Here is a 13,098-nt window from a genome sequence, read left to right as displayed (position 1 = left end):
TTTACTGCAGAGGTCCCAGACTGTTCTTTGTCAAAATATACAAAGATTAAAGGCCCAGCTTGCTGAATGGATTTGTAAACTTTATGAAATATGTGCTTTCAGCAGCTGGGTATCATTTTTTTAAACAAGTGTGTTCTTGATACGGTAGTGTTTGTATTTCCCCTCTGCACGAACAGCTTTTGCAGCTCTGCCAAGTTCGACCATGGAGAGTCACAATCTCTGTGGAACTGGGGCTGAAAAGAGCTGGGGAGGGATGGGAAAATCTGCCCAGAGCCACCATGAATTCACCACTTCCAGCTGAAYATGGGCACCACTTTCTCTGCATCCCTCTTGACTGATGGATTTTGAACTATTTAGGCCTTGATATCGAGCACACATTGAATTTGAAGTGAACAGGAGCTGCAGATGTCCAGAAACCAAATCTTTTAAATAAATGTGTGGTTTTAGTCATAATAGATCCTGKTTTTTCCTGAGGCACTGAGAGGGCTGTTCCAGCTTCAATCCATTCCCTTTGATAGAGTCATTTCAGCTTAGGACTTGGTTGGACGACTGGAGTATGACAGCTCATCACTGCATAAACTKCTGTAAAGTGTTGATGTGATTAAAACTCTTTGCTAACTTAAATAATTTTGTTTCAGTGATCTTTCACAGATTATCAAAACCAGCTGAGTATTACCCAGATCCCACTAGATCCAGTGGAAAAAATGAATTCTGGAAAAAAGTTACCAAGTGTATTTTGAGCTACTCGCAGAAGTATCAGAGGAAAGAGATCTGTTTGCCATGGTCCATAAGCTGAGGAAARCATAAACTGATATTTCTGCTTATGGACTGTTTAGAAATCCTCACAGTGCATCACAGACATGTTGCTCCATTCTGTTTTTAATCGATTTGATAAGCCTGGTTCAGCTACACCACTTTAAAAAAGAAAAAACTGCTTAAGAAAAGCAGTGTTTTGGCAGGTSAGCGAGATGTTTCCTCCTGCAGGGCAGGCACAGGGCGAGCAGGAATGCACCTTTTCATGCCATGGGTATTTTCAGTGCCAGGCCTTCCCACACAGGCAGGAAGGGCAGTGCAAGGCTCAAGTGTTGCCTTTTCAAACAGATGATGCAGATTATCCAAACTGATAATGTTCTGTGGATCCTGAGCCCAAGCTTTGGGATGTGCAGTTCTACATTTGATAAAGCAGCACTGGGAAAAGCTGGGAGCTCTGKGTTGGTGGGTGCTTTTACAGTGACCACAGATGGAAAATGAACCTAAAGAAAGGGGGCTGAAAGGTCCTTGCTCATAGGGTAGGAAATGTGAGATGAAATCCAGTCTGAAAATGTGTAATTTGACCATTGTGTGTACAGTTTCATGGCCAGTCTTCTACCAAACCTTCTGGTTATCCTCTGCTGCCTTAACAAGCTGGYCAATATTTTGTGTTTTCTCTCACTGGCCACTTCTCCCAAGCAAAAGTCTCCTAGTTTAATCAGGAGTAACAGCTTCATTTGTAAAACCAAGGTAAAAAATATTCCAACCCCAAACCAACCAACCCAAACCCCACAACAGGGAGATCTGAGACACAAACAGAGGCTGCTGACATGGACGTGCCCGTGTTGCTCTGTTCTCTTAGTGTTTATTACTTCAAATATTGTCTCATATTCAAGTTATTGCAAAAAAACCCTGCAGTTGCCAGTGGTGTGTTTATATATATATATTTTTTTTATTATTCTTTAATCAAACCACTCYTTTGATTGCCTTAATTACTTGGTACACTGCTCATGGTGTTTCCCCTTTGTTTATGCAGATTGAAATCTCTTTTCCCCRATCTGGGACTCTCATATCAGCTGTAATCCATTTGAGATTGCAATCCTCAGGCTTTTTTCATGGACTGGTGTCCGTGCATCAGGGGGAACCCCTGGCAGAGGTGCCAGCAAATCCACATCATTAAATAAATTGCAGTGGGGATGGAAGGGAATTGTGCTCTCGGTGCTGTCATGATCTGAGCATCTCCTGAAGGGAATTTGAGGTTTCTTCCTGTGCTGCATGGGCAGGGGGGGAATTGGTGATGAGGGATGTGGTGTCCAGCAGTGTTTCCCAAACGTGGAGGAGTTTTTTCCTGCCCCTGCTCTGGGGTGCAGTGGGGTTGGCACATTCCAGCCTCACCGGTGTTCCTYGGAATTACTGTGGGAATGCTCCTCTTTGTGCATCCAGCTGGTGGGTGACACCCCAACAGCAGCTCTGGAGGCTTTATTTGAGGATGGATTATCCCATATCTGATTAAAAATCACCATTAAAAGGCACCCAGGCTCAGTTCTGAGGCCAAAGGTTCGCTGGTGATACCAAGGAGCACGTTTTGCACCCTGGAAATCCCATCCCTCAAGCTGAAGCACTGTAGCAGGATGTTCACCTGTATTTTTTTAAGGAAAAAGGGAAAAAAATTAAAAAGGAACAAACCAGAACAATGCAAAGGGAAAGTACCAGCAAGAGAACAGTGTGTTCTTTGTAATGCTTTTTCTTTGGGGACATCTATTGCTGGCAATAAGATTAAATCACTGAAACCTTCCCCGAAGCTACATCTGCCACTGCCTACATTTTCCAACCTCAGTAATAAACTAACGTTTGCCATTGTTCCTTTCTTCTGGATTTCATTTCTTACAGATTTAACCAGCTCTGTTTACCACAAGGCATTCGGCTCTTGCTTAAAGCTGAGCTCTRCGCCAAGTCCCTAAAAATATTCATAGCTCCAAAGAATCTGGTTTTAAATAATGTCATTAAAAGTAGGCGATATTAATACAACAGTTCACACTGAGTTCACGTGCTGCTGATGCCAATGCATAAAAATGATGGAAGAAGCTCTGGACAAGACTATTCTGAAGTGGAGRACAAAATCCTTTGTGCCTTTTTACCGGCTTTTGATTGCAGGAGTCATTTTCTTATCCCAAAATACTGAAAAATTTTAAAATTTGCAATACAGTTTTGCATCTCCTGTCTCGGAGTGTTGTGTTTGTTTGCTGTGGAGCTGGTGGGGATTGTGGGGTGGGTCATGGTGGCCAGTTTGGGGTTTATTTGGGATCAGGACTCATACCACCCCTTTCTTCCCACAGGATGCCATAGTGATCCATGAAGTTTATGAAGAAGGGGCTGCAGCCCGAGATGGCAGACTTTGGGCTGGTGATCAGATTCTGGAGGTAAAAGCCTTTCTCTGTGTCTGTGCTTGGTTGTGGATACATGTTTTCAGCTCAGCAGAGGTCTCCTGTAGGATCCACACTTGAGGCCTCCCTTCTGTCACTGAGAACATCCTGAAAAATTCATATTTCCTTATATATTCATATAAACTGAASGTACAAATTGAGAATACATTAAATTTAATTGAGCAAGGCAGTTCYTGAATTACATAGTTCAGCTGTCATGTCCAATAGCTCAGGATTATTCATCTCTTTAATCTTTCATTCGGAGGCCTGCGCTCCCGACCTCTCTGCTCTGCCTGAAATCCAAATATTGAGCTGGGGTAATGTGGGGTGAGGAGGGGAGGGCATTTTTGTGGGTGTGCCTGTGAGCATCCCTGTGAACATGCCCCCAGAGCATCCCTGTGAGCATCCCCTCCCAGTATCCTGTAAACATCTCTATGTGCATCCTTCCCAGTATCCCTGTGAGCATCCCTGTGAGTGTCCCTGTGAGAATCCTTCCCAGCATCCCTGTAAACATCTCTGTGAGCATCCTTCCCAGTATCCCTCCCAACATCCCTCCCAGTATCACTGTGAGCATTTTTGTGAGTATCCCTGTGAGCATCCTCCCAGCATCCCTGTGAACATCCCCTCAGAGCATCCCTGTGAGCATCCTTCCCAGTATCCCTGTGAATATTCCCCCAGAGCATCCTTCCCACTATTCCAGTGAACATCTCCCACTGTTCCTGTGATCATCCTTTTTAGTATCCTTGGGAGCATCCCTGTGAGTATCCCTGTGAGCATCCTTCCCAGAGCATTCCTGTGAGCATCTCTCCCAGCATCCCCGTAAACATTTCTATGAGCATCCTTCCCAATATCCCTGTGAACATCCCCCCAGAGCATCCTTCCCACTATCCCTGTGGGCATCCCAGTGAACATCCCTCCAGAGCATCCCTGTGAGTATCCCTGTGAGCATCCCTCCCAGCATCCCTGTAAACATCTCTGTGAGCATCCTTCCCAGTATCCCACCAGTATGCCTCCCAGCGTCCTTCCCAGTATCCCTGTGAACATCCCCCCCAGAGCATTTCTGTGAGCATCCCCTCCCACTATCCTTGTGAGCATCCCTCCCAGTTCCCTCCCAGTATCCCTGCGAACATCATCCCATTATCCCTGTGAGCATCCCTCCCAGCACCCCTCCCATTATCCCTGTGAGCAACCCCCCATTATCCCTGTGAGTATCCCCTCCCAGCATCCCTCCCAGTATCCCTTTGAGCATCCCTGTGAGCATCCTCTCCCACTATCCTTGTGAACATCCCTCCCAGTTCCCTCCCAGTATCCCTGCGAACATCATCCCATTATCCCTGTGAGCATCCCTCCCAGCACCCCTCCCAGCATCCCTTTGAGCATCCTCCCGGTATCCCTGTGAGCATCCCTGTGAGCATCCTCCCAGTATCCCTGTGAACATCCATCCCAGTATCCCTGTGAACATCCCTGTGAGCATCCTCCCATTATCCCTGTGAACATCCCTGTGAGCATCCTCCCATTATCCCTGTGAACATCCCTGTGAGCATCCTCCCAGTATCCCTGTGAACATCCATCCCAGTATCCCTGTGAACATCCCTGTGAGCATCCTCCCAGTATCCCTGTGAACATCCATCCCAGTATCCCTGTGAACATCCCTGTGAGCATCCTCCCATTATCCCTGTGAACATCCATCCCAGTATCCCAGTGAAAATCCCCTCCCAGTTCCCTCCCAGCATCCCTGCATCTCCCCCCATCTCCCCCAGGCCACTCTTCCCCAGCTGGGGAATGGTTGCTGTGAACAAAATGTGGTGTTTTTCTCTTGGACAAGCACGGAGCAGGTGGAGGGAAAGGGTTAAGGGAGAAGTGTTGCTCTGCAGACCAAACTGAGCGCAGCTGCCTTGCAGCTCTGCTGTCAGCTCAGGACAAATTCCCAGCATGGCCATTAAGGCCTCGGTGTGTAGGGTTAGGAAAATAGCAAGGGGTGCTTGGGGAGTTGTCTTTACGGCTCTTGCACTGCAAATATTTTTGTTAGCGTTGAGGCYGAATGTTGTTTTGGTTTTATAAATAACGGTGTATTAACAGAGCACGGTAATTAGGGGGTAAAAATGGGGCAGGTTAATTAATTCTGCTCTGGCCAAACAGGAAARGGCTAATGTCTGTGGGCCATAATATTGTTATTATTTCAGCTTTTAAAAGCTGTATTAATCACAAAGATGACTCTGAATTATTTCAGGTTAGTGTGATAAAGCGCACGGAGATGCCTGTGTTGAGGAAAGAATAACAATGCACTTATAAATAAATGTGTGCAGAATTGGCACAAAAGAATATAGAGAATAAAGATTAGTCTCAATTACCTTAATGTGAAATTAGTATGATTGTAGCTTTGCATATCTAGAAATACTGAGAACTATTACAATTGCCTTAAAACTTAYGGAAATGGATTAATGTTTGTGGTTRTTCATGCWRCTTCCTAGAGAGACTTCAAAAATGTCTTGAGTATTGATAYGTTTTGGYATTAAGAAATAAAASATGATTTTGTTGACAGAATATTGGCAAACACCTTAAAKGGCACCTGAGGATCAGGCTTGGCAAAATTAGGAGATTAGGTTTCAAGTTGCAATAGGGTTTTTTTAATGCTGGAACACTGGAACATTGAAGCAGAACTTCTTGTTCTGTCTGACTTTACTAAAACRCTGAAACCTTCTCAGGTTTTGGTAAGAAAGTGCAGCTGGGTGCTCCAGGAGCGGTCTGGTGTGCCATCTATTGGAAAAAAGGGAAAATCACCATTTAATCCATCCTGCCTGGGATTCTCTGTGGCCATTTATTTTCTGGTGTTTCTGATTCCTTCAGTTTTCAGCTTGGTGCTGTTACAGAGCCAGGGGAGGAGGAATCTGAGTACTGAGATTCACAGGGAGCTCAAAAGAGCACATCCCACTTTGTGTAGCTGGAAAAAGAAGCATTGCTTGAGGTTCCAAAGGCTTGGGGTTCAAAGGAAGGGAAGAACACCCCAAAACTTCCACCGCCAAAAGTTCTGATTGTTGAGATTGAGTTCAGGCAGTGGCACAAAGCTCTGTAGGAAACACAGTGGAGGTGGCAGCRCTCAATTAGAGCACTGAGGGGTGTCAGAGTGACAAATCTGTGCTGTCACCCATGGCAGGGTGGGATGGAGAGGTCGTTTTTTCATTCCATGGGCAGAGCAAACCCCGATGTTTGCAGGTGAACGGTGTGGATCTGCGCAGTGCCAGCCACGAGGAGGCCATCACAGCACTGAGACAGACACCCCAGAAGGTGCAGCTGGTGGTTTACAGGAATGAAGCACACTACAAAGATGAGGAAAACTTGGAGGTTTTCACCGTGGATATCCAGAAGAAAACGGGCCGAGGGCTGGGGCTCAGCATAGCTGGGAAACGGTAAGAGCAGCTCTGACCTGACAGCGCTTCCACTGGAGATATTTGGGATTTTGATGTATGAACAAATGACTGTAGCCATTGAATGGAATATGAAATAAAGGGAAAACTCCCTAAGGAGCAGAATTTTGTATCTAAATATCTTCCAGGATGCAATGGGGCCATATTTCTGGCTCTTGTATCAGAACAACAGAGCTGGGCACTGGGGGCTGGTGGTGCCCAGGAGAGCTCCGGGCACRGAGTGGGCATCCTGCCTGGAGGGAATGTGGCACTGCAGAGCTGGGGCTCACTCTCCTGTGCCATCAGGGTGGCTTCATCTCAGGGCTTGGAGGCCCTGGCCTTGGCTTTTCTGGTTTCAGAATTGAGGTGTAAACGTTTCCCTTTCCAAACGGCAGAATGTGCCTCTGCAGAGGGAGCTGGGAGTCAGATTGAGYTGTGCTTGGTTCACAGGGAGTGAGGTCAGCAGAAGGGGAGAGGCTGAGTTGGATCCAGCCCTGCACAGTTCAGAGGGACTGTGCCACGCTGCAGAGAGCAGTTCTGGGCTCAGCCTGGGGTTCAGAATCTCTGAGATTGGAAAAGATCATCCCCCAGGTCATCGAGCCCATCCTGTGACCGCTGTGACCCAGCCCAGAGCTCCGAGTGCCACTTCCACTCCTTCCCTGGACACCTCCAGGGCTGGGGACCCCAAACCTCCCTGGGCAGCCCCTGCCAAGGCCTGACCACCCTTTCCATGAAGAAATTCCTCCTGATACCCAACCCTGGCACAGCTTGAGGCCGTTTCCTCCTGTCCTGTCCTGCCTCCACCTTCCTGTAGCAAGCAATCAGTGCGAGGTACCAGCAGCCTAATAAAATGTGACTTTTTCCTGATACATCTCTAAACCACTGCTATTAGATCACTCAACCCAGAGCACTGATAGTTTTAATCTCCCTTTGCTAAAAGAGATTTATGGCATGACACTTGTTCAGTGTCGGAATTGCTCTCTGGTATTGCCAAAAATAATTTCCTTTTGCAGTTATGAAGCACCGTGTCATGATCCTGCCTGCCTGTGGTCAGTAGGGTTCCTATAGCAGTTTTTGGGGTGGCAGTGTTTATCCTGGGTGCTGTGAGCATATTTTGGGGTGGGTAATTAATTTGGATTGTGTAAATTATCCTGCAGATGGTAATGGCAGCCTCCAGCCCTGCTGCCTTCGCTTCTGTGCTGAACTTTCTGAGTCCTTCAGAGTGGGGATTCCCTCCTTTGGGAGAGCCCAGTCTGTTAAAAGGGTGTAATTCAGGGTGGGAAGGGTTGTGTCCTTCAGGTGGAGGATGAAAAATGCCAGATCTTGGCATTGCAGCTGGCACAGCTCACACTATGGAATCACAGAATCACTGAGGTYGGAAAAGCCCTCCAAGATCGTCACCAACCTTTAACCAACCAGTCCACCACTCAACCATGTCCCACATAGCTTAACTCCATCCTAGACCAAACCTTATTCAGATTTTTATTCATATAAATAGCATTTTCCATAAATCTTTACATTTCACACGGTCAGAACTAGCAGTTCAAGGGGAAAGACAGCATTAAATATTATCAAAACATGCTGTGGTTTTAAAACTCATCCATTTTTTACACGGCTGAGTGGGGTGTAAAACRGGTTCTTCCTCTGCTCACAGGTTTCTTTTAATGTCTCTTAAATRCAAGTGCTCTAAATTGGTCTCCCAAAGAATATTGGATGGTGTAATTAGCCATATGCTTCTTGCATTGTTAGAAATGGAAGTGGAGTGTTTATCTCTGACATTGTTAAAGGAGGAGCTGCAGACCTCGATGGAAGATTAATTCAAGGAGATCAGATTTTGTCTGTAAATGGGGAGGATATGAGAAATGCCTCACAAGAGACTGTTGCCACCATTCTTAAGGTGAGTACAGAGCACGTTTGGAGATGTTGAATTGCAGTTACTGACACTGTGAGAGGTAATTATCCTGGAGTGCTGCTTGCCATGCACAGGACAGCTCCAGCTGATTGCTGAGACAAGAATTTCATTTGAAATAACTGGGAGGTTCATTTAAAGTCACTTCTCCATCTATTCCCAGGAACTGGGTGATGTGAAGCAGGAGCACAAAGACACATTTAGTGTTTAGGCRTTGATTTGAAAATGGAAAATGTGTCTCTTGTGTTAGCAAAACACTTGGAAAGGGGAGAGGCAGTGCAAACCAGAGCTGAAATAAATCTTTGGCTTTGCTGTGCTGACCTGCAGCTATGAAATGACAGCTTAAATCTGTTCCTGCACAGCTTCCCATCTTCCAGGAGGGATTTCACGCTGAAWTTCTGGGAGAGGTTGCATTTTTCCATGGCTGGTTGGGTTGGGATGGCCACCAATGCCCGTGGAGGCCGAAGATCCATTTCTGTTCCCAAACTGCATCTGGTCCAGGGGCTCCCCCCTGCCATCCCCACCCGTGTTTCTGCACATGATTTCTTCCATTCTTGCAGGGGAAGGCTAATTATTTCCTTGCTTTTTCCATTCAGGGCTGGTACTTTGCCAAAAGTTTACCTATTTAAGGGTTGGAAATCGGTGGTACGAGCGAGTRTTGTTAAGTAGGATCCATATGGGTTAAATTCACCCTTTTCTGCAGCRTTTTTCCTCTGAAGGGTTTTTCAAATGTCTGCTAAAGAGTTTGGGGGCTTTTTGTTTGTTTTTCCTGAGTAAATGGGCCATCAGTTTGCAAGGGGGAGATTCATATTAAATTCAGCAAGCAGGAGAAACCTTCAGGACAAGCCTAAATCCACTTTTTGTATTGTCTAAATACAAATGTTCATGTTTGGAGCATTCCTTGCGGTTTTCTTCACGGACTTGTGGTGCTGAATATAAACATAATTCTCTCCAGGAGAGCATGAAATGTTATATGTCTACTTAAATTGTACATTTTAGGTTTGTTTTTGGTTTTTTTCACTTTTTTTTTCCCCCAAGTGTGCCCAAGGCCTGGTGCATCTCGAGCTTGGGAGATTGCGAGCTGGATCATGGCTGTCATCACGGAAAACATCCCAAAATAGTCAGGTCAGTGGCAAATTCCTCTGTTTAAATTGGAGCTGTGAAGGGCAGAGCACCAGGTTGGTGCACCTGAAGCTCAGTCCTTCCACAGGCAAAATTTTGCCCACACCTGCTGAGGGTGGGCAAAATTATTTTTTTTAGTTTTTATTTATAACACAAAATATTTTATCCCCGTAATTTTCTGTGCTGARCTGCAGCTGAAGTGCTGATAGAGTACAGGAGCTGGTTAATTTATTTGTTGTTGAAGGAATGCCTTCCCAAGACACACCAAAAATCTGTKATATCTTTCTCAGGCGATGATGCCCAGAAATATTTGGTTTTAAGACCTGCACAAACCACTCCAATGTATTTTCTGCAGCTGTTTTGTCTCTCAAAGCGAGCTAACAAAACCAGAGTGTATATCTGTGCCTGTCTCACAGCAGAACCACGGGAGAGCTGCCTCCTCTGCAGGAAAACACAGAGCAATTTCCTGCTTCACTTGCTTTGTACCTGAAGCGAGGACAACAATTCATTTCTCAGTCCRAGCAGGGCCTTTCCCCTCTTGCTGTGCCCCCAAATCTGCTCAGACACCGACTCCTGGTGCCAAACCTGGAGGATTGCAGGGGCAGAAACCAGGCACAGGGACTTAAAAAACTTCTTAATGGTTTTTCCTCCTGAAAATCCACTGCTTTGCCATCGTGTTGCAGTTGCCAGTGTCTCTAGAGAGTGGATCACTGCAGGGTGATGCTGGGGAGGGGTTTGGCCCCTCTCTGCTGAAAGAAGGGTTTGTTGTTTGGAAAAGGGAGAGGAGGAGCTGTGGGAGGCTCAGGGGAGGGGGAARTTAAAGCAGGAGAGCTTTTAAGGAGGTCTGCAAGAGGGATTGACTCCAGGCAGTGACACAATCATAAATAAATGTGTGTAGAATTGATGCGAAAGCATGCAGAGAATAAAGATTAATCATCTTAATGTAAAATCAGACATGATTGTAGCTTTACATGTCTAGAAATACTAAGAGGTATTATCATTGCCTTAAAACTTCTGGAAGTGGATCAACATTTGTGATTATTCTGTTACAGTTCATGCTACTTCCTAGAGAGACTTAAAAAAAGTCTTAAGTACTGATATGTTTTGGTATTWAGAAATAAAAGATKATTTTGTTGACAGAATAKTGGCAAACACSTTAAAGGGCACCTGTGGATCYATGAACARCCCAAAAAGGTGCCAAAATTATGGCARCATGGTGTGATTTCTTCTCTTCCTAAAGGCCAGCAGTGCTCTGGGCTGGCTGGAGGTGGTGAGGTACCAGGAAGGGCCAAAGTTGTGTGTGAACAGCCCAGATTTGACAAAAATGGCTAAAATAGCACTGGAGAAACATCTGCAGTGCAGGAGAAAGGAAGGAGAAACAAATTTAGCAGAGGGAAATTGCACTGATTGCATTAATTGCATTTTGTTTTGGTCATTGTATCAACRAGAAGCCTGAGCAAGAGCAAGGTCACAAAAAGGTGACAGCTGAAAATTATCCACCTGTTTTTATTGTGTAAAGCTCCATCTGAAAGGGGAGCAAAATGCCATCATATCCAGCATGGGCCTAGGTAAAAATTCATCTCAAATGACATCATCCCCTTTTTTGTAGCCTAAGAGGCTTTTGCAGGAACCTGGTAATTCCTGCGTTTCTGTTAATAGAGGAAATCCTAATCTCCTTGATGCAGAGTCGCTTGAGAGCCTTCATCTCCCTGCTCCGAGGTGCTTTGGCAGTTTTGAAAACCAAATAAACGTTTCTCACCCAAACCCTTCCAAGAGTTACAAAAATCTTGGCAGGTGATGCAGCAAACCAGCCTGAATGATTTGCACAACTGCAGAAAGTGCTGGCAAGAGCATCCAGAACTTTTGTCCTCATTTGGCTTTTTTATTGCCCCCTGAATCCCCTGAGCTGTGAAACAGAAGCTCTTTGGTGCAGGACAGGGGTTCCTTCCTCGTGCATGTCAAATGTTGTTCATTGGGGCAGGAATTGGCACCCAGGGGTGGGAATTGTGCTGTGCCTGGTGTTTGTCCCTGCTGGCTGCTCCCTGGGCAGTGGGATCAACGTGGCACGGCTCTGGAGTCACCAGCTGATGTGTTTTGGGGAGAAATCCCTGCTGGGCAGGGACGTGGAGGGATCAGATCTTTGTTTGGGGTGAGGCAGACAAGGTGGGAAGGTCTGGAGCCTGTTCAGATCCACTTCTGAAATTGATAATTCAGTTCCCTCAAGAGGCAGAGGTTGAGGATGAAAGGCAGATAAGGAGAGAGGGAAAAGGAGGGCTGGAAACGGGGAGGGAAAAGGATGGAAATGGGAAGGGAAAAGGACGGTAATGGAAAAGGAAAAGGCTGAAAATGGAAAGGGAAAAGTATGGAAATGGAAAAGGAAAAGGATGGAAATGGGAAGGGAAAGGGAAAAGGATGGAAATGGGAAGGGAAAAGGAAAAGGCTGGAAATGGGAAGGGAAAGGGAAAAGCTGGAAATGGGAACGGAAAAGGATGGAAATAGAAAGGGAAAAGGAAAAGGCTGGGAATGGGAAGGGAAAAGGCTGGAAATGGAAGGGGCAGCAGGAGGAGCAGCTCCATTGGGAGGCTCTCCCTGCTCTTCTGGAAATGAGAGTAGGCTTTGGGGCCAGGAGAAGGAGCAGGGGCGATTACAGTTTATTTAGCAAGACTCCTGCCAGGTGACAGGGTGGGTGTCACTGTTATCCCCTCCTCGTGTGACAGCAGCTCTTTCGTGACCTCCTGAGTTYCTCGTGCCTGCAGGGACATCCCCATCATTTCTTCTCCTCCTGAGGTGTGGAGGACACCCTGRGAGCCCCTGAGAAAGGGGAACAAGYGCTCCAGAACCCATCKGAGCACCCCAGAAATGTKCACAMGAGGGATCACTGGGGCTGGAAAATCCCTCAGGGACCACCAAATCCAAGCACCCCCAGCACTGCCAAGTCCACCACCAACCCCTGTCCCCGAGGGCCACATCCACACTGCTGTTAAATCCCTCCAAATCCCTCCAGGGGCAGTGACTGCACCTCCACGGGCAGATTTTGGTCGGTGTCCCCTCCTGAAGGGTTTGCCCAGCATGGCCAATGTGGCATTTCCAGGGCACAGCTGCACCCATCTGTCRCAGGCTCTGCTTTAAAGTTCACTTTTGGTTTTGACTCAATGGGTTTTTATTTATTTTCACCCTCAGGCGAGCCAACAGGGTGTCCACAGCCACTTCCACCCCGCGCTCGCTCCCGTCCTCTCCACCCTACAGAGCTTTGTCAGCACAAAAAGATCCTCAGCAGACCCGACTCAGAGAAACTCAGGTACCAGCTGGGAGCAACTGAGTGGGATTTGTTCTGTATTTGGGCTTATATGTTATATATTGGGCTTATATRTTATATATTGGGCCTATAGATRTATTTTCCTTTCCTTTCCTTTCCTTTCCTTTCCTTTCCTTTCCTTTCCTTTCCTTTCCTTTCCTTTCCTTTCCTTTCCTTTCCTTTCCTTTCCTTTCC

At 46.3% G+C, this 13,098-nt stretch overlaps 1 protein-coding gene across 4 annotated transcripts in view; it reads left to right on the top strand.

Annotated features, from left to right (window-relative positions):
* PATJ (PATJ crumbs cell polarity complex component) overlaps positions 1-13,098 on the top strand; it is a 140,012-nt gene that overhangs the window by 116,395 nt on the left and 10,519 nt on the right. For 3 of the 4 annotated variants that reach the window (XM_057370399.1, XM_057370398.1, XM_057370400.1), the window contains exons 34-38: positions 3,087-3,170; positions 6,387-6,580; positions 8,327-8,474; positions 9,525-9,611; positions 12,789-12,906. In XM_057370399.1, the coding sequence (XP_057226382.1) occupies positions 3,087-3,170; positions 6,387-6,580; positions 8,327-8,474; positions 9,525-9,611; positions 12,789-12,906 (631 nt within the window). Of the gene's footprint in view, positions 1-3,086; positions 3,171-6,386; positions 6,581-8,326; positions 8,475-9,524; positions 9,612-12,788; positions 12,907-13,098 lie in introns of those variants that run through there. The other variant, XM_057370401.1, reaches the window with a different exon arrangement.

The sequence above is a fragment of the Malurus melanocephalus genome, unplaced genomic scaffold, assembly GCF_030028575.1.
Source record: "Malurus melanocephalus ecotype Western Australia unplaced genomic scaffold, MMel_1.1 scaffold_125, whole genome shotgun sequence".
NCBI classification, from domain to species: domain Eukaryota; kingdom Metazoa; phylum Chordata; class Aves; order Passeriformes; family Maluridae; genus Malurus; species Malurus melanocephalus.
The sequence above is the reverse complement of the archived record's forward strand: the minus strand, read 5'-3'. Positions and strand labels throughout refer to the sequence as shown.